We start from the raw sequence: 18,560 nt of genomic DNA, 5'->3' as shown, positions 1-18,560 counted from the left end.
GGTTAGATTTTATTCTTAGTCCCTCAGAACCGTTAACAACTCAAGAGAATACAGATTCTAGGATTGGACAGATTGTTCCAAGAATAAATGTAGTCTATGTATAAAGCATAGAACGCTAAACACATCAACACCTTTCCAGACTTAGTTGTAAAATAAATGTAATTAATTGACTTACGTGATCTATTTGTAGTCTGAAATTAAACGATAAATCAGAAGCCACTATTCATACTATCTATAAATTTATAAATATATAGAAATACATGCTACATTCTGAAGTTTAAAAAATATAAGTGAGAAAAAACTTTCTTCTCCCTTCTTAGGTTCTCTAATTGACCTAATAACTGAACCGCAGAAGACAAATTAACAGGTGAGAAGCATATAAACTTATTTGTGTGTGTGTGTGCACATGGGAACCTTCAGAAGGAAAACGAAGACCTAAAGAAGCCATTAGGCCCCTAAGTTATATACGTTTTTCACAAAGAAAGACAAATTGTGGTGATGTGACACGACAAATGGGGCTTGGGTTACGGGCAGTATAAATTTTAGCAGTGATGAGGAAATAGGTGGAAGATCAGGGTTACCTCAGTGAATAATATTATGAATTTTATTTTACTTATAACCTAACATATATCCATGTCTCTCCCAGGAATGAGTATGTCAGGCACTACAACTGTTTTCCTTGTTTTTTGTTAAGTCAGATAGAACACTGAGGGCTCCCAGATAATTAAACAATCAGCCACTTTTGTGCTGTTGGTCTAGATCTCAGTTCTGGTAGATGGAAAGCCTTTTGGGTTATTGCTCATTCAATCAACTATTAAATGAGACTTCCAAGAATTCTACTAAATTTACATAGTCTAGTCTTCTCCTTTTAGTGTTGTCTTTATCACAAAAATTATTTTAATGTATGAATCTCCAAGGTAAAATGCAACAGATTTCCCCATGGACACAAGTAAATATGGGAAACATGCCTGTCAGCCATGAACTAGGACTAAGAAACTGTTAATCAAATGCCAGAAACACATAGCTAGACAAGGATTTAAGACAACTCTTTACTGACTCTCTCAACACATACTTACCTTAAGCAATGGACGAAGTCCTCCAAAGTGACCAGTGGCTGGATATTACACAGAAAAGGTGGCTGAGGTTACAAATGTGTGATATAACTTGCTACTTCTCTCTACCCCCCTCCAAAATAAAACAACAAAACCCAAACGACTAGAGGCTCACATCCCTAAACCCACAATTGCAGGAAATCATCAACTATGATGAATTACAAGTTTACCATCGTCCCTTCTGTATACGTCTCCATTCCTTCCTCTGGCCCTAGGCTGTCAGGCAGTTAGTAATTTTTGACATGATTTCCCTTTTCAAGGATGACTTTAAATCTAGGTTCAGCCATGTGACCAAAACCTGGCCAATCTGTATATTCTAGCCTGATAACCACAGGAAAGTCCATGTAAACCTAACAGAGGCCCAATCAATGGACATTTTACTAGGAAATAAAGAAGCTCTCTTTTCACTGAGATTGCCAGGTATACGAACAATTATGTGCTGGGAGCTTCTGAGTTTCCTTATGTGGAAAAAGGTCCCCCAGAGAATAAAACCAGCTTAGGGGAAAGCAAAGATGAGAGATGGAAAGAGGTGTAGAGGCAGGGAGGGAGGAGGAGATAGAGAGACTGACAGTACTGATTACATTGGACTGTGCTGTGAAGAGAAAAGAACCTTTCCTGGGTTAAGCCACTGAGATTTTAGAGTTGTTACAGCAGTTAGCATACCCCAATGAACACACCTAAAAATGTATATAGTGATGTAATTCAGTGTACCTCTCGGTCCAGTCGTTTCAGAACACTAGATCTTCTACCTAGTTTATGTTTCCACTTTAGAGAGCAATGAAGGATATATTTTGGGGGGAAATTTTAATAATAAATAAAAAACTCCAAACTAGTTATTATTATAAAATATAGTTTAATTTCACTCTTTTCATTATTTACCACAAAATTTAAAAAATACCAATATACAGACAAGTGCCAGTGAACTGGAAAAAGCTAAAAAGTGTATAAAAGACAAATCTAAAGGATGTATGAACAGTGATGCACACACCATACACTCTCAAATGAGTTGAGAAAACACAGTCCATGTTGATAGGTTTTCTTTATGAGGTCGGCTTTTTGCTGGAGCTACATCTAGAAAGTTCCCTAAATCAAACTTTTATGTGGAAGGATCTTCACTTAAGAAGCATTTCCCATAAACAACCCATACCAGAGAAGCAGACGTATTCTAGACACACAAGTGATAAATGCCTCTCCTAGGTCTCATGGAACTTGGAAAACTTAACCTAATGAAAACAAAGCACTGTAGAAATGGAAAAGTGACACCTACTGGCCACTTAGCAGTTTTTCTTTATGGCTTTTGATTATTGATGTCAGCCCTGCTTTGCCTGTAATTCTGTGCTTGGCAAGTCTGAATCTCCGATTCCAGAGCCAACCAATGACCCACCTGAGTGGTTGATACCTCTTTAGAATGGGATCTGAAACTGGACACTACTAAACCTGGTCTAACAACTAGATAGCGCTATTTCATCTACCTATGCCCTAGACTCTACAGAGATTCCTCAAAGAATAAGACTCGAATACAACCTTTACCCATGGTGACACTGTAATTAAATACTTTAATCCCATTTATTTACCAAAAATCTCTATTTTGCATTTTCCTGTTTGTCTTTTTGTTTCTCAATGGATTTCCAAATTTAGTGAGTACCGTACTGTATCAACATATACCTTGAGTTTTATTTTGTTTCAGGGTATCATCCTATACTAAAATATCTGATCACATTTTTGAGTTTACTAGTTTCAAAAAAGTTTTAAATTTTATACATGGCTAGAGGTTCAGTTATTTGATTGTACAAAATCAAGGATCAATACACAATTGTTTTTTTTAAACCACAGCATTTGGAGGAAAGTATCATACTCATAGCATAACCTTTGGTCTACTTCAATCATTTTCACTTAATAAAACGTTCTAGGGCAGAATCGTATCATAGGAATATAAAATGTGCTTCATGTGTAATTTTAAGTTTTCTAGGAGCCACATTAGAAAAGTAAAAATTAACGCTTGATTTAATTCAGTGTATCCAAAATATTATCTGAACATGTAATCGATATAAAATTGTTAATTTGATATTTTGTGTTTGAAATCTGATATGCAATTTATATGTACAGCTCATCTCAATTTGTATTAGCTACAAGTGCTCAATGGTCACATGTGGCTAGTGGTTACCAGAGTGGCCAGCAGCACACTTCTATAGTCTAACCTGAATGCTCAAGTTCTGTGGATTAGAATCACAGAATCAGAACTGGAAGTAAACTCAGAGATCGAACCTCTTTTTACAAATGAGAACACTGAGGTATGGAGTGTAAATGGCTTGCTTGTAGTCACACAGCTAAATTTAGGCTGCGTGGGCTCCGGATTCTAGGCACTCCTCCTACGCCACTACATTACCATAGGTAATACTTAGAGTGAAAAAGAGAACTAGAGTACTCTTTTTATGATGCTTTCATTCGATGTATAGATATTTTCACCAAAATGCAAGAAATAACTGGTAGGAGAAAACGTAATATCAAGTAAGCCATAAAAATATCTGCCACTCCTAGTCGTAATCAAATGCAAATAAATGCATTTTGATGAAAACACTAAACTTGGGAGAGCTACAGTATTAGGCAATGGGTGGATTGGATTCTGGGTCAAGGGTAAGGGGATCTAGAGAAAAACACTAGAGTAGGTTATTACAGGATCAAAGCATTCTGTTGGTTATCTGTCAACAGGTCTATGCAATAACTCCTCCTCTTGCAAAGAAAAAACTGTTGCTGTGCAAGACAGCAGTGGCTTGCCTCTAGAAACTCTGCCTCTCAGATCCTTGCATCATAAAGGTTTGCCCCTTGAGACCACCTAGCCACAATGACCTATCCTGCCACCATTGGCATGGGTCAATTCTGGAGGCCAAGCCTTACCTGCAATGCTTCAGACGCCCAAGGTGTTATGTTTGTAGGCGGGTCCTTCTGCCGACTTAGAGAACAGATGTGATCATTCATGCTTCCTCAGACTTCACTATCATGCTTAGGCTGCTGCAAACCAGTGTCCCCCATCTTGTAGGATTTCTTTGGTTTATTCTAAACCTGGATGTCTCGAGACCTAAAGTGTCAGAGCCAGGAGTGGTGTTGACCCTCTGACATTGTTGGAACATTGTATTGGCTCAAGAGGACAATGTGTCAATATATCCTGGCCCACCCAGCCACTGCAAATGTCACGTTTGAATGGAACATCTGCTTTTGGTTATTGCCTGTTGGTATGTTGCCTTTAACACATCTGACGGAAGTTCAATCTATTACTGACAGCCTGAAAAAATATGCAAGATCAAAATAATGCTTTGTTTTGGTGAGAAGCTCTGAGGGAAATCTACTGGAAAGGTATAGAACCATCCAGAGAAAGAGAACTGGAAGTGAACCCCACATCTGAGCCTTAGGTTTTCCCCACTAGTTTCCTAGCCTATCTTATTCTCATTTGAGGGGCCCAAATAGAACTTATGGGAACATACGTAGTAAACGAGAAAGACCTATTAAACCTATTAAAAGGATGATCTTCAAAATGGTAGGTATACATATGGTACTTTAAATATTCTTAATTCTTGCACTCAATTTGAACCACCTCTGAATTAATTACTGGTTAACAAATGCCCTCGAAATTTTTAATTATGGCTAGTAAATTGTTTTTTAAATTCTTTAAAAAATTTTTTTTTATGGCTTTTGAAACAGGTATATAGGCTCACTTGTTTAGTAGCAGGTAAAAGAGGAAAACGTATAGGAGGAATGAACACACTCTTTCCACACAGGTTTTCCACTAACCATGAAGCCCATCAGCATCAGTAGCTTTCCTAGTAAGTTTTAAAGAAAAAAGTTCCCTTTAGAGTTAAAAATGGACTCTCCTAAGTTTCCTCCATAAACGTGCAAAATAAAAAGGCCATTTCCAAATCATTAGTGAAAAGTAATTGCAAACACAGGCAAAGAAAAAAAAGATTAAAAGAAGCATTTGAAGCAGCCAGGAGCAGAGTCCTGGGAGAAGGGAGGCTAAGACGGGAATTTCTGCAGCAGGCCCCAGGGAGCATGCTCAGGGGCCTTATGAGGAAGGTCATGGCCAATGCCAACCTTGGGGATACAGGGCCCTGGATCTTGGGGACATAGGGCCTTGGGTCTGGGACATGTCAAGGGTGTGGTTTTTAAATTCTTTTCATCGCCTCATGGTTTTAATGTATTTCCAATGTGTATAATTGCCTTTGGTTATAGGCAATAGGTAACTGTAATTGCCTAATAATCTAGAAGGCCACTAGTTCTTGGCTGAGTTAACCACTGAGACCACTGCTTTCCCAAATGTGTAGAAAGAAACTGGTTTATATGTATTAAACATTTAAAAAGATATGGATTTCATTTTGGCTTTACACAAGACATTTAATCCTCCTGGGTCTGTTTCCTCTTCTAAGATTAATCAGTTACGACACACTTTTCAGCATCAAAAAACTTTCTATCTATAATGAAAATCTTGAATGGTTATAGTAAGAGTAAATCTTATATACCTATATGCAAAAGTTAATCACCAAGATCTAGGGCCCCAAATCTTTTCTTTTCTGTAAGCAAAGTTGAAACTCTTATCAACTTTTTTTCCTGAGTTTTAAATATTAAAAAATCATCTCATTTAAAATCCATCTTGAAGAGCTCAACATAAATATGCGGGCTTTGTACTTGCCCAAGTCTACAAAGACCAAATATAGTCTTCACTGTGATCGTGACTATAAACTACATTGTCCCTTTAAATGTTCAAGTACTCACCATTTCTTAAAACGTATGTAAGCCCTATCCTCAGTTAAGGAAATATACAAGCAATGGAAATGTTCCAAATTACACAAATCTACTATAAGTCAATTACACATGAATCTTAGACACAAGGAAGAATGCCAATATATTAAATTTCCTATACTCAAAAAAACTGCACCAAAAAGTAAAAACAAAACCAAAACATGATGTATACAATACTCTTGGTTAGCAATATTTTAGCAAAAAATAGCAACTAGTGGATTTAGCGCCAGTTCACTGAGTAAAGGGGTCTGTAGGAAATTCTGAGAAGTTCTATTTGAAGGAAAACATCACATTTCCCCATACCTCTGTGAAAATAAGGTGCAAATCTATAAAAATTGGTAGACCGTTGATAGGAATGAAGGATAAAAACAGTATCAATACAGTACAGAAGAATATACAGTTCTTTGTAAATGAAATGCTTTAAAACATTTCTCATTTTTGGAGTTAATCAAACACTAGAGTGTCCAGTGGATGTCACTGAAGTCCCCCGAGTCTCCCAGGGCCCCCTCAGCTTCTAAGTAATTCATGAAGGCAGCTATGGCTGTGTCATCATTGTCACACAGGGCATCAAAATCTAACTGGGCACCATCACCTACAGAATTAAAATACAGGGCTGTGTAAGGACATTTGGAGGTTAACAAACGATTATCATCAAAAAGGCAAAATAAGACTAGAATACCACACAATGTATATTTGAGGACAAACTGTATATCTTAAATTGCAGAAGTCTGATAATTTCTTAAGTGGGTCACCTATTTTTATAACAATCTGTTGTCAGATAAATTGTACTTAACTCACCTGATACACATAAGTGAGCTAGTCTAAAAAATAGCCTGAAAAGGTATAGACTCCTAGAAAGTTGGAAGCTAGAGTTTGGGGTTTGCGTGTGTGTGTGTGTGTGTGTGTGTGTGTGTGTGTGTGTGTGTGACAGAGAGACAGAGAGAGAGACAGAGAGAGACAGAGACAGAGAGAGACAGAGAAAGAAGACAGAGAGAGAGAGAGAGAGAAAGAGAGCGAGAAAGAGTCAGAGAGAGAGAGAGAGAGAGAACAGGAACAGACTGGAAGGAGAAATTTTACTTTAATCTGACTTGTGAAAAAATTCTACGTATTTATTTAACCCAAAAATGAGAAGGCTGAAACAAAAGCATCATCTTCTAAAACCTTGAAATACTCATAAAAGGGAAGTAACCAGATTTTTTATTGATGAAGGATCAAAGAGGGGCCATGGAAATGAGATTTAGGTTAGAGATAAGGAAGATGTTCTAGAAATTAAGGGTTAAACATAGCTACAGATTAAACAAAGTTTTCTAGATATCTTTAAAAGTGCAATAGAACTTGAGATGATCTAGGTTCCTTCAAGTTTTGTTTAACATAAATTTCAGTAGATTCGTGTCAGTTATGGGGGGTATAAAACTGTGTCATTTCAATTTACTTGATTTGGACTTGGCATAGACATGCATAATTACATCTTAAACATTTTATGATTGATACCCTTTAAAACATTCTTGAATTCCTGAGAATGGACACTTCTTCCTAGGTAGAAATTAGTTTTATTTAAATTGTATGTATGAACAATACCTATAACTGATTCAGTTGATGATTGAATTTTGAATGACAGGTCCATATTAAGTAACATGCCTTTTAAAATCAAGAGTATGATGATTGTATTTAGAATTTTGAATGGAAAAAATCTTAGTTTTCAACTTGTTTGCTGCTCTAGAAATCTCCTGTGCCTGCAAATATAGTGATTAAGAAGAGGTTTTTGGAAAACCAAAATGGCAGGCAGTTGCCAAAAAAAAAAACTTACCTAGGAGTGGTTCGTGATTGTGTGGGGCAACAGTGCTGTGGTTTTGCACTGTAGCTTCTAGCTCCCCTATTTCAGAAAGACTTAGTGCAATCAACTCCTTATTTGACATCTGAAAAGACAGAATAATAAAGAATTAAATTTATAATAATAAAGAATTGAATTAAATACTTCTTAGCAGTTATCAAACATGGGCTTGGTGGCAGTGCCATCACTGTCATCATCAATATGGCAGCTGGCATTTACTAAGTACCATGTGCTTAAGCACTCCGCGTGAACTATAATTCTAACCTAAGTCTACCTGACTCCAAAGCCTACGTTCTTCATAACCAATGCTGAACGTACATACTAGAAGAAAACGTTTTGGATAAAGAAAGAAAAGTTTATAACCAATTTCAGTTTTTAAAAAATGACTATATCCCACGTGAAACCATAATGGGAAATATTGCTTTAGAGTGAGGAATAGATGAAACCAGAAGCTTTTACCAAAAAGTTATTATACTGTTACACAGTTAAAGGCCAAACAATCTCATATTCAACGTAACTCATCAAAATAAGAAATCATTTACCTATGTTTTTAAGTTGACGTACTTTATCTGTAGAATGCCTGTATAATGTACACTACTTGGAGATTTTTGTTACAATGACTTAACCCCTGTTTCTAGCATATAGCTTGGCACAAAATGAGTATTCAATAAACATTTGCTAAATGTATCAGTAAAATTTAAAAATACTAGACCAAAAGACATAATATTTATGTAAAAATATATTTGCAAGTTCCCTTTTGTCCCTGGTCAGATTTAATTTCTCTTTCCTCCTATATTCTTACACCACTTAGTCTACAGACCTACTTTAGAGCTTTTCGTTGTCAGGGCTACATTAGAGTTATATTGTATGTGAGTCTTCCAGATATTAGCACTATGTTTAGTCATTTTTGTATATGCAGCAATGTATTTCAAATAACTAGTATTTGTTCAATTGAATTAAATAGTATGTAATACTTATCTTGCAGCTTATATTAAACTTTTTTCCCAGACCATAAAGAATATATTTAATCCACTGAATTGGACTCTATTAAAATAACAACAACAATAATAGCTACTATTTATTGAGCACATGATGTTTACCAGGAACTATTTTTTGTTTGTTTTCATATTAAATCACTTAATTCATACACCATTCCAAGAAATAGGTGTCATTATTATCCCTGTTTTTACAGATGAGGAAATCAAGTCACAGAGTTTAAATAACAAGACTGGGTTAAGCAGCAGGAAGTGTCTGAGTCACAATTTGGACCCAGGTAGTATGGTTCCAGCAGCTTCACTCTTAGCCACTGTTCTACATTGCCTATTAAAAACCAAAGACTAACTAGAAAAGAGTTCATTATAGAATGGCTTCTTTTCTCAGGAGAAATAATCATCAAGGAGCACACTTTATTGTTCATTTATTTCATGAATATTATTACTTCTGATTGTACTTACATCCCTGCAGTTTATAGTGTGAGTATCCTTCATTAAATCTGATGCACTTGAACCGCCAATGGATGAAGACGACTGTAACCTTTAAAAAGTGATACATAAAACATTTTCTCTCTTTACATATTTTTAGAAAGTAATTTTCTCCTCTGAATATGTCATAATCTGATAAAAATACAGTGAAGGAACGTGAGCCTGAATATCATGACAGTTTTCACAACAGACTGACTTGCTCTGTGCCAGACTTATTTTTGACTATAGAGTGCTGAAAAACACTCCATAGTAAATAGGAACCAAAAACTCTGAGGTAAAAGCCAGTAAGTAAATTACGTTACCTGTTGTAATATAGCACATAGCAAAGTAACAGAATAATACAACACGCTTAGTTTGAAACAGACATTCACATCAAGAACCAGTTCCTTATCTAGATACCGAATAGAACTGAGAGTACAGAAAGATTTCCTAACATTCTGCAACTTTTAAGGAGAAAATGTGTCATTATTCCTGTAATAGGTCATCCCCAAGGACACAATTAATGAGACACATAATGACACTTTGATCGTTAACCTCTTCACAAGACTTAAATATGTAAAACTGACAGTACCATATATTATTAAATGCTCGATTATGTGAAACACATAATGGCATAAATATAACTTTATGTCTTTATGCATTCCCAAGATGGCAGTTGAAAAGAAATTATAGAGGGAGAAATTAAAACAGAAATGAAATGAATTATGTAGGAAAACAAAAGAAAAGATCAGTGGCCTGTCTTGGGAATTTTTCACAAGACAGTCAATGTGAATAACTTGGCTGGCTTTTCCCATTCTATGGTTCATGGTTAAAACCATCACCTTCTCACTTGGCCTTGGCTTGAAGATGAAAACTACCCTTTCCCCCATGTGCTTCACTACCAGATTAATCTTTTGAAATATGGGCTTTTTCATAGTAGTCCACTCGGCAGAAACCTGCTCTTTGTGTCTTTCTACTATTTGACTTCACCTTAGTTAGACTCCCCACTTAGCACAGCAACCCAGCTTCTCTCTCAATCAAGTCTCCTTATTATTCTCTGAAACCACCATGCTTTCTCCCACTCACTCCACACATTGACTGAGGTCCCTCCATATATAAATGCCTTCCCTACTTCATCCCAAACATTCTAATGGTACCCAGCTGTCAATGTCTGGCTCAATTTCCACTCCTATTAAAATGTTCTCCCATCATATATGGTCAAATGATTCCCAACAAGGATGCCAAGACCATTCAGTGAGGGAAAGGACAGTCTTTTCAACAAATGGTGCTGGGAAAACTGGATATCCACATGCAGAAGAAAGAAGTTGGGCTATTACCTTACACTACATATAAAAATTTACTCAAAATGGATCAAAGGCCTAAATGTAAGACCTAAAATTATAAAACTCTCAGCATAAAACCTAGAGAAAAAGCTTTATGACATTGGATTTGACAATGATTTCTTGGATATGATACCAAAAGCGCATGTAACAAAAGAATAGATATAGTCAAAATTATCAAAATTGAAAACTGCTGTGCATCAAAGGACACTATCAATAGAGTGAAAAGGCAATCCATGGATTGGGAAAAATATTTACAAATCAGATCTGACAAGGCGTTAATATCGAGAATATTTAAAGAACCCTTACAACTCAACAATAACAAAAAAAATAACCCGATTGAAAAATGGGCAAAGGACCTGAATAGACACTTCTCCAAAAAAGATACACAAATGGCCAATAAGTACATGAAAAGATTCTCAACATCACTAGTCATTAAGGAAATGCAAACCCAAACCACAATGAGATACCACTTCACACTCATCAGGATGACTATTATAAAAAGAAAAAAGAAAATAACAAGCATTCACTAGAAGTTGGAACCATTGCTCACTGCTGGTGGAGAATGTAAAATGGTGCAGCTACTACAGAAAACAGAATGGCAGGTCTTCAAAATATCACAAATAGAATTATCATATGATCCAGTAATTCTACTTCTGGGTAGAATTAGAATTGAAAGCAGGGACTAGAACATATATTTGTACATCCATGTTCATAGAATCATTATTCACAAACAGCCACAATGTGGAAGCGCCCCAGGTGTCCATCAAGACATGACAAATGTCTCAATGTGATTTTTTTCCAATTTAAACTATTTTCAATTTAAAAACAAATTTAAACTGCACAAAAATAATATAAAAAGCAAATATTTCTTCTTTTCTACATCTCCCACCCCAGATACCTAGTTCCAAATATAAGAGGTAACAAATTCTGAACAGTCTGAACAAATATCTTGTATTGTTATAGATCATGGAGTTATATAGGTTCCTTATCTACAATTCCAAAATCCAAACCTCCTTGAAAACTGAAATATTTTCCATAGTTACTTGGCAGCAAAATCTGAATTGATCTCAACTCAGCAAATTATGAGGCCAATTATTTTTATCCCACTTTGTCCTACTTACTATAAATATTTACAAAACTTCACTCCAAAAAAATATTTTTAAGCATTTATTATGGAAAACTTCAAACAGATATAAAAGTAGATAATATAATAAAATCTCACTCACCAGTTTCAATCATTATTCTTTCCCAACCTTGTTTAATGTATATACTCCAAACTCTTCCCCTCTTTTCCCAGATATTTTACCATTTAATCTGCAGATACTTCATTGCAGAAATACTGATTTAGTTGATTATGGGATGCTGCCCATGATGTAACTATTCTCTGGGAGTATTTTATATACCCCTTAAAACAATGAATTCCAAAACACTATCTTTCTAAAATCCAAAGAAATTCTGAGTTCAAATCCTATCTGGTCTTAAGGGTTTTAGATGGGCAATTATGGGCCTGTGTCCACACATATTCACATATCTACATCTTTTTTTCTAATACAAGTGGGTTATTATGCATACTATTCTTTTCTTCAAATCCTGTGTTTTTTTTCTATTAACCATATATTTTAAAGGTCATTACATATTAGCATAAACAGAGCTACCTAATTTTAAGTTGCAAACTCCATTGTATGGCTATGCCATAACAAGTTATGGTTATGATAAATACTTAAATATTTAAATCACTACTGTAAAAAAATGCCGTATTGTTCTTTGCATGTTTGTGTAAGACTATTTGCCCCTGGGGTAGAATTGCTGAGTCTAGGGTTATATACACTTATATTTTTGATAGGTATTGTCAAGTTGCCCTCTAAAATAGTTGGCCTAATTTATAGTCCCACAAACAGTTTAAGAGTGATTATTTTCTCACCGATACTGAGTATTATCAAATTTTCAAATCTTTGACAATCTCCCAAATGAAAAAAGTTATCTCATTTAGTTTGTATATATATTTTTAACTGTGATTAAAATTGTGTGCACAATTTTCAGTTTTTTTTGTCATTTGTATTTTTTTCTATTCATGTCCACTCTCCAACTTTTTATTATTGAGCTATTTTTAAAAATTGGTTAATAAATTTATTCTTTATACTATATATAAAGTTTTATATAGATTAAGGTTATTATATAAAGTTTAATAACTATTCTTTATACTATAAAACTCTTACTGTATTAAAATTATTAGTCCATTTTGTCATGAAATACACACATTTTCTGCAGTTTATATTTTAACATTGTTTAGTTATGCTAAAATTGTGAGTTTTTTATATAATTTACCTACTTTTTTCTTAATGAATTCTGGATTTTGTGTGATGATTTTCCAAATTCAGATTATAAAAATCCATACCTGTGTTCTTGAAATACTTTTATAGTTTTACTTTGAACTCTTTGATTTATCTGAAATTTATTTTAGTATAAAGAATAAAGTTGTGGTCTAGCTTTATTTTTTCCAAATGGTTATAGAGTTACTATAATGCTCTTAACTATTTAATTCATTTCTCCTTATTGATTTAAAATGCCACTTTTACTATGTAATAAATTTCCATATGTGTTTAAGTTTCTTGTGAAATCTTTTTCATTAATCTGTTTGTACTGAAATGTTTTAGTGACTGTAGCTTTATAAATCAAGTATCTGACTGTGTTAGTTTCAATCTATTACTTCTGTTTTTAGAATTTTCCTAGCTATCCTGATATGTTAGTATCATGTGTTGGATTCTAAAACAACAAACACATGATGGTATTTTGACAGAACTCACACTGAATTCATAGATTAGTTTAAGGAACACTGATATCCTTATTGAGTCTTCCTATTGAAAAACAACTTATAACTAGAAAGTTATTCATCTTTTGACTACCGTTGTAGCATTTTGAAGTTTTTTTTTAATACAGTTCTGAATACTTCTTGAAAAAATGTATATCTAAATACCTTTATCTTTTTTGTTGCTACCATAAAGGTAATCTATCTTCCATTGTATTGTTGAACTTGTTATTGTTTGCATATAGGAAGCTTACTGATTTTTGAATATTGGTTTTGTAAGTATAATAATTGTATTTGTGATATCTGCAGCAATCAAACATTACCTTTGTAAGTCCAGAACTTCATTTGCAATATCTGTTCCGATACTACCAGCACCAAGTACTGTTCCAGTAGACATTCCAGGCACACTAATGCAAGGCTGTCTGGAGGATTCTAAATAACAACAAAAGGAAAACTTCAATCTAGTACTTTAAAAAAGTATATAACTTTGCTTAATATTTTTCTTTCAATTTAAATATTTATTATTTCTCTCTTTAAAAGAAATATACCAGCTGCATCCTAAAATGTTAGAAACATTCTTGCTTGCATTATAAACATAATTCATGACGGTTTGTTTATTGAAGAATGATATGAATCAAATGTGTAGAAAATCACTGAGGGTACATTCATGACCTAACCCTTGGTACAGATAGTTCCTTCTCACTTTAATGTCCACAATAAAGCCAAAGCAATACTACTTTTATTGTTAATATTCCCTAATAATTTTTTTTTAAACAAGTGATACGTTAAAATATTCCTATGGTGAAAGGCTGACACAGATAAGCAAACACTTCCCCTTAAAGCTTTGCATTAATTTGTCCAACAGATACTTTATTGAGTGCCATAAAGTACAAGGAACTACATGTGCATATATGTTAGCTGCTTAGGGTTAGATAAGGGATATAAAACACCATTCCTAGTCTTAAAGAACCCACAGTCCAGTCCAGGGGTGAGCCAGGTGAGCAAACAACTAATTGCAATACAATGGAAGATTATAATGGAAGTGACCAAAGTATTGTGGGAATTCTGCGGAAGATAACTCAACTCATAGAAGTCTTTTCAATTTCACCTTGCAATTTTTCCCTCTCCAAGACAGAAAAAGATGGCAACTTAATAATAATAACAGTCTTAGTAGTAAGTTTTCATCATCTCAAACTAAGCTTACCTTACCTTCTAATGATTGAGAGCTGCAAGGAAGTAATGATGCTTCTACAGTCTCACTATGTCCCCTAGAATTAAGAAACATTATGAGATTTCTTTTTTTTTAAGATGAAGGAAATTGTAAACATAACTACATTAAGCTCTGTGTATTTGATTTGTCAATTCTTGGCCCATTTGTTTTATATGCACATATTGCTAATGTCAGCACCAGAGATCAAGGTATTAATGTGGTCAGTCCTTAATGCCCTATGACCCTATAAAATACATTAAGTACTTAATGCCCAATGACCCTATAAAATACAAGTTCTCAAAGTTACAAACTCTCAGTTCATATACTAATTATAAGAAGATAAGGGTTACTGGAATGGGTAACAGGGGACACTGCTGGAGGTACTACGCTTTGGGGGCTTTTTTTTTTATTTGCTAAATATTGTAGATAAGGAAATAGAACTGGTTTGATGAAACCTTACAGCAATTAAAATAAAAAACTTACAGAAAATGAATAATACTTAGAATAGGGCCATGCTAGCATATTGAACAAATCAGGAAAAGTTGGCTTTTCGTTCAGGCTGACAGTCATAGACCAGGACTTGGCAAGCAGTGCTTGGGCTGCATTTCTGCTCATCACTCAGCCAAATACCCCTGCAGGGTCCCATGTGGTACCCCAGGCTTAGAACATGTACATGCAAAAATGATGAAGAAGACAAAACAATTTCTTACAATGATACACAGTTTAAAGCCACATCTACATCATTTATTGAAGGGACAAGACAAAACTATGGAGTGTAGAAAGGAAATGCTTAAATAAATACCTTTACTATCACATTTTACATTGGGCAAAAATGAATATATTTAAAAAGGGCAAATTTTTAGCTTAATTATGAGAACTAATGCCAACAGACAGTGAAAGAATTATTTAATATACGTGTGTGTGTCTATTATATATATATATATAATGTCTATTATATATATATATATATATATATATATATATATATATGACACACAGAGGGTGACAAAAAATGTATACACATTTTAAGAAAGGAAAAAGTTGTATTAAAAGTGTAATACTCATAAATAAATAAATAAATAAATAAATAAATAAATAAGTGTAATACTCAATATGTACCAATAACAAAAGATGAATACAAGTCATGTATATACATCTTTTTGGCACCCTGGTATACGTATACATATATAAAATCTCAAGTTACAATATAAAGCGAGAGAATCATACAGCGTTAAAAGTTGAAAAAGATGAGAAAAGGGAAGCAAAGATACTCATTTGAAATTAATAAAAGGTCTTAACAACATAAAAAATTACTTACAAAACTAAAGTGTTGACAGATACAATATATTCCAGTTCTTTGGTCCAAGGATTTGTGAAACTAAACCACTGGCTTTTTAAAGTTACAAAAGAGCCATCTTTCGCTCTGAATTTGTACGAATCTGTAAATATTTTCTCTTTACTCTGTAGAACTTAACAAGAAAAGATCATAATCAGCATAATGGTCTACCACTATATAAATCAAATTTATGAGGATTAATTCAAGTTTCAGATTTCACAGGAATGAGAAATTAAGAGTTGAAGCTACAGTGAAAAAGTACCAAAACCTTACCCCACTCAATGCATACCTGCTTTGTGCTTGTCAGTCAAATTACTATGGTCATCTTGATGAAAATATTCATAGCAAGAAGTTCCCAAAAGTTCCTGAGGCAGATACCCTAAAACTGCTGTTGTCCTGGTTTTAAAATTAAAAATAAACTTCAGAATTGGTGAACAAATTACAGTCCAGATTCCTGTAGGTCCGTAAGTGGTCAGGATAGCAGGGAAATGGACCAGGGGATGAATAACCCATGGGCAGCGCAGATTAGAGCTGCAAACCTGAAGGGACACTCAGGCGGGAGGCTCCTCAGGGGATACCCCCCAGTCCCACGTATGCTTTTTCTACCATTCACAAATAAAACTGTGGCCACAGACCATGCTGTTTCAATATTCCCTGTTGACATTTTGGCTTCAACAAATTAACTCAGATATCCATAGCATTATTTCATTTAAACTTTATTTCCTGTTCTAAAGCCTTAAAAAAAAAGTCCAGCAGTGCTAAGCCACATTTTAATAGCCTTAAATATCCCACTGAACTCTAATCATTAAGGCATATAAGTGTTACCTTTGATCCACGTAGACAAATTTTCCATTCATTGCAAAACGGGTTATAAATTCAGTTGGTTTCACTTTAATCTCTCCACTGCTCTGTGGGACAATATATGGATGTAATCTTCCAATGGCAATAAGGCAGGTAAAATTACTGTCTTTCTTACTGTCTCTTTCCTCTTCCATTCCAACAATATTTGGAGGCCAGCTTCTCAGGTAACCAGTGAAGTGGATAGTACAGAATTTTCTATGATCTAATTCAAAAGTTAAAAAAAAAAAAGCATTTGTCAATTATATCCCAACAAAACTGGAAAAAAAGATAAAAAATGTTTACAAAGCATTTGAATCCTTATGAATAAATTCTTAAATTTCTTATATTGACATTTATGATTATTATAATGTGCTACGAAATATTCTTTAAATCTGCTAAAATGTGAAAGGAGAATTTCTTTAAAAAGAAATCACAACTTTATTCTTAGTGGGTTATTTTTCTCAGGAACTGAACTATGTATTACATCAAAAAATAAACAGATTGCTTTAATTTAGGTTTAAATAGGTCTATAAGTATTTTCTTTTTTTTTTTTAAAGATTCTACTGGGGAAGGGGAACAGGACTTTACTGGGGAACAGTGTGCATTTCCAGGACTTTTTTCCAAGTCAAGTTGTTGTCCTCTCAATCTTAGTTGTGGAGGGTGCCATTCAGCTTCAAGTTGTTGTCCTTTCAGTCTTAGTTGTGGAGGGCGCAGCTCAGCTCCAGGTCCAGTTGCTGTTGCTAGTTGCAGGGGGCGCAGCCCACCATCCCTTGCGGGAGTCAAACCGGCAACCTTGTGGTTGAGAGGACGCGCTCCAACCAACTGAGCCATCCGGGAGCTCAGCAGCAGCTCAGCTCAAGGTGTCGTGTTCAATCTTAGTTGCAGGGGGCGGAGCCCACCATCCCTTGAGGGAGTCGAGGAATCGAACTGGCAACCTTGTGGTTGAGAGCCCACTGGCCCATGTGGGAATCGAACCGGCAGCCTTCGGAGTTAGGAGCATGGAGCTCCAACCGCCTGAGTCACCGGGCTGGCCTGGTCTATAAGTATTTAATTATTCATTTCTAAGTCAATTTTTTTAAATACAGTAATTTATATCTGCTAGAAAAAGTTAAACTCTCTTGTTCTTAATAAACTGAAACAAAGATATTGTTTTCAGTTTATTAAAATTTTGGTATATTATAATTTATATACATAAGTTTAAAGGATAATTATGAATACATTCTTAAATTTCTTATGTCAGCACTTATAATGGTTAATAGATATATGATTATAGAAACATTTTAGAGAACATGTGGAGATTTTTATAATAAAAGGTATTATGACAATAAAATTTGACTCAAATTTCATTTTTCAGAAAAATTCTAAGCAATTAACTCATAGGAAAAAGCTTGTCAAACAGGTTCAACTAGAATAATAAAAAATTGGAAATAATCCATATGCTCAAACATCAGGAAGTGCTTAAGAAAACAATGAAATGCAACACAGGCATAAAAGACAGGCAGTTTACAGATGATGGAAATACACAAAAGAAGTGACTTAAAGGTTAAAATGAAGGAACACAAGTCTAGTAAAAATTACTTAAAACAGTTGTTTGTGATAAGATTTAGAAAAGACCAGAACTGTCACTGTTTTAAATCAGCACTATTTAGTAAGAGTGTTATTACAACAATGCTTTTAAAAAGATTTTTAAAAACAAGATGATATGGGTTGTCTTATAAAATAGCAACTAATAGTAACAGCAACGTTTTATAGAACAGTTTGTGTGCTACGTTCTGTCTCAAGTGCTTTAAATTTATAATTCCCTTAATCTTAATAGTCCTGTGAGGTGTCC

The 18,560-nt window shown here is 34.5% G+C and overlaps 1 protein-coding gene across 1 annotated transcript in view; it reads right to left on the bottom strand.

Annotated features, from left to right (window-relative positions):
• Positions 1 to 1,981: 1,981 nt before the first annotated feature.
• The window catches only part of BMAL2 (basic helix-loop-helix ARNT like 2), a 65,699-nt gene continuing 49,120 nt past the window's right edge, over positions 1,982 to 18,560 (bottom strand). The window contains exons 8-15 of the mRNA XM_033118606.1: positions 16,715 to 16,952; positions 16,179 to 16,285; positions 15,872 to 16,022; positions 14,553 to 14,611; positions 13,667 to 13,775; positions 9,189 to 9,267; positions 7,711 to 7,819; positions 1,982 to 6,495 (exon numbers count right to left, since the gene is read on the bottom strand). Of these exons, the coding sequence (XP_032974497.1) occupies positions 6,359 to 6,495; positions 7,711 to 7,819; positions 9,189 to 9,267; positions 13,667 to 13,775; positions 14,553 to 14,611; positions 15,872 to 16,022; positions 16,179 to 16,285; positions 16,715 to 16,952 (989 nt within the window). The 3' untranslated portion in view covers positions 1,982 to 6,358. The remainder of the gene's footprint in view (positions 6,496 to 7,710; positions 7,820 to 9,188; positions 9,268 to 13,666; positions 13,776 to 14,552; positions 14,612 to 15,871; positions 16,023 to 16,178; positions 16,286 to 16,714; positions 16,953 to 18,560) is intronic.

Source organism: Rhinolophus ferrumequinum, chromosome 10 (assembly GCF_004115265.2).
Source record: "Rhinolophus ferrumequinum isolate MPI-CBG mRhiFer1 chromosome 10, mRhiFer1_v1.p, whole genome shotgun sequence".
NCBI classification, from domain to species: Eukaryota; Metazoa; Chordata; class Mammalia; order Chiroptera; family Rhinolophidae; genus Rhinolophus; species Rhinolophus ferrumequinum.
Note: the sequence above shows the minus strand (reverse complement) of the source record. Positions and strands in the feature narration are given on the sequence as shown.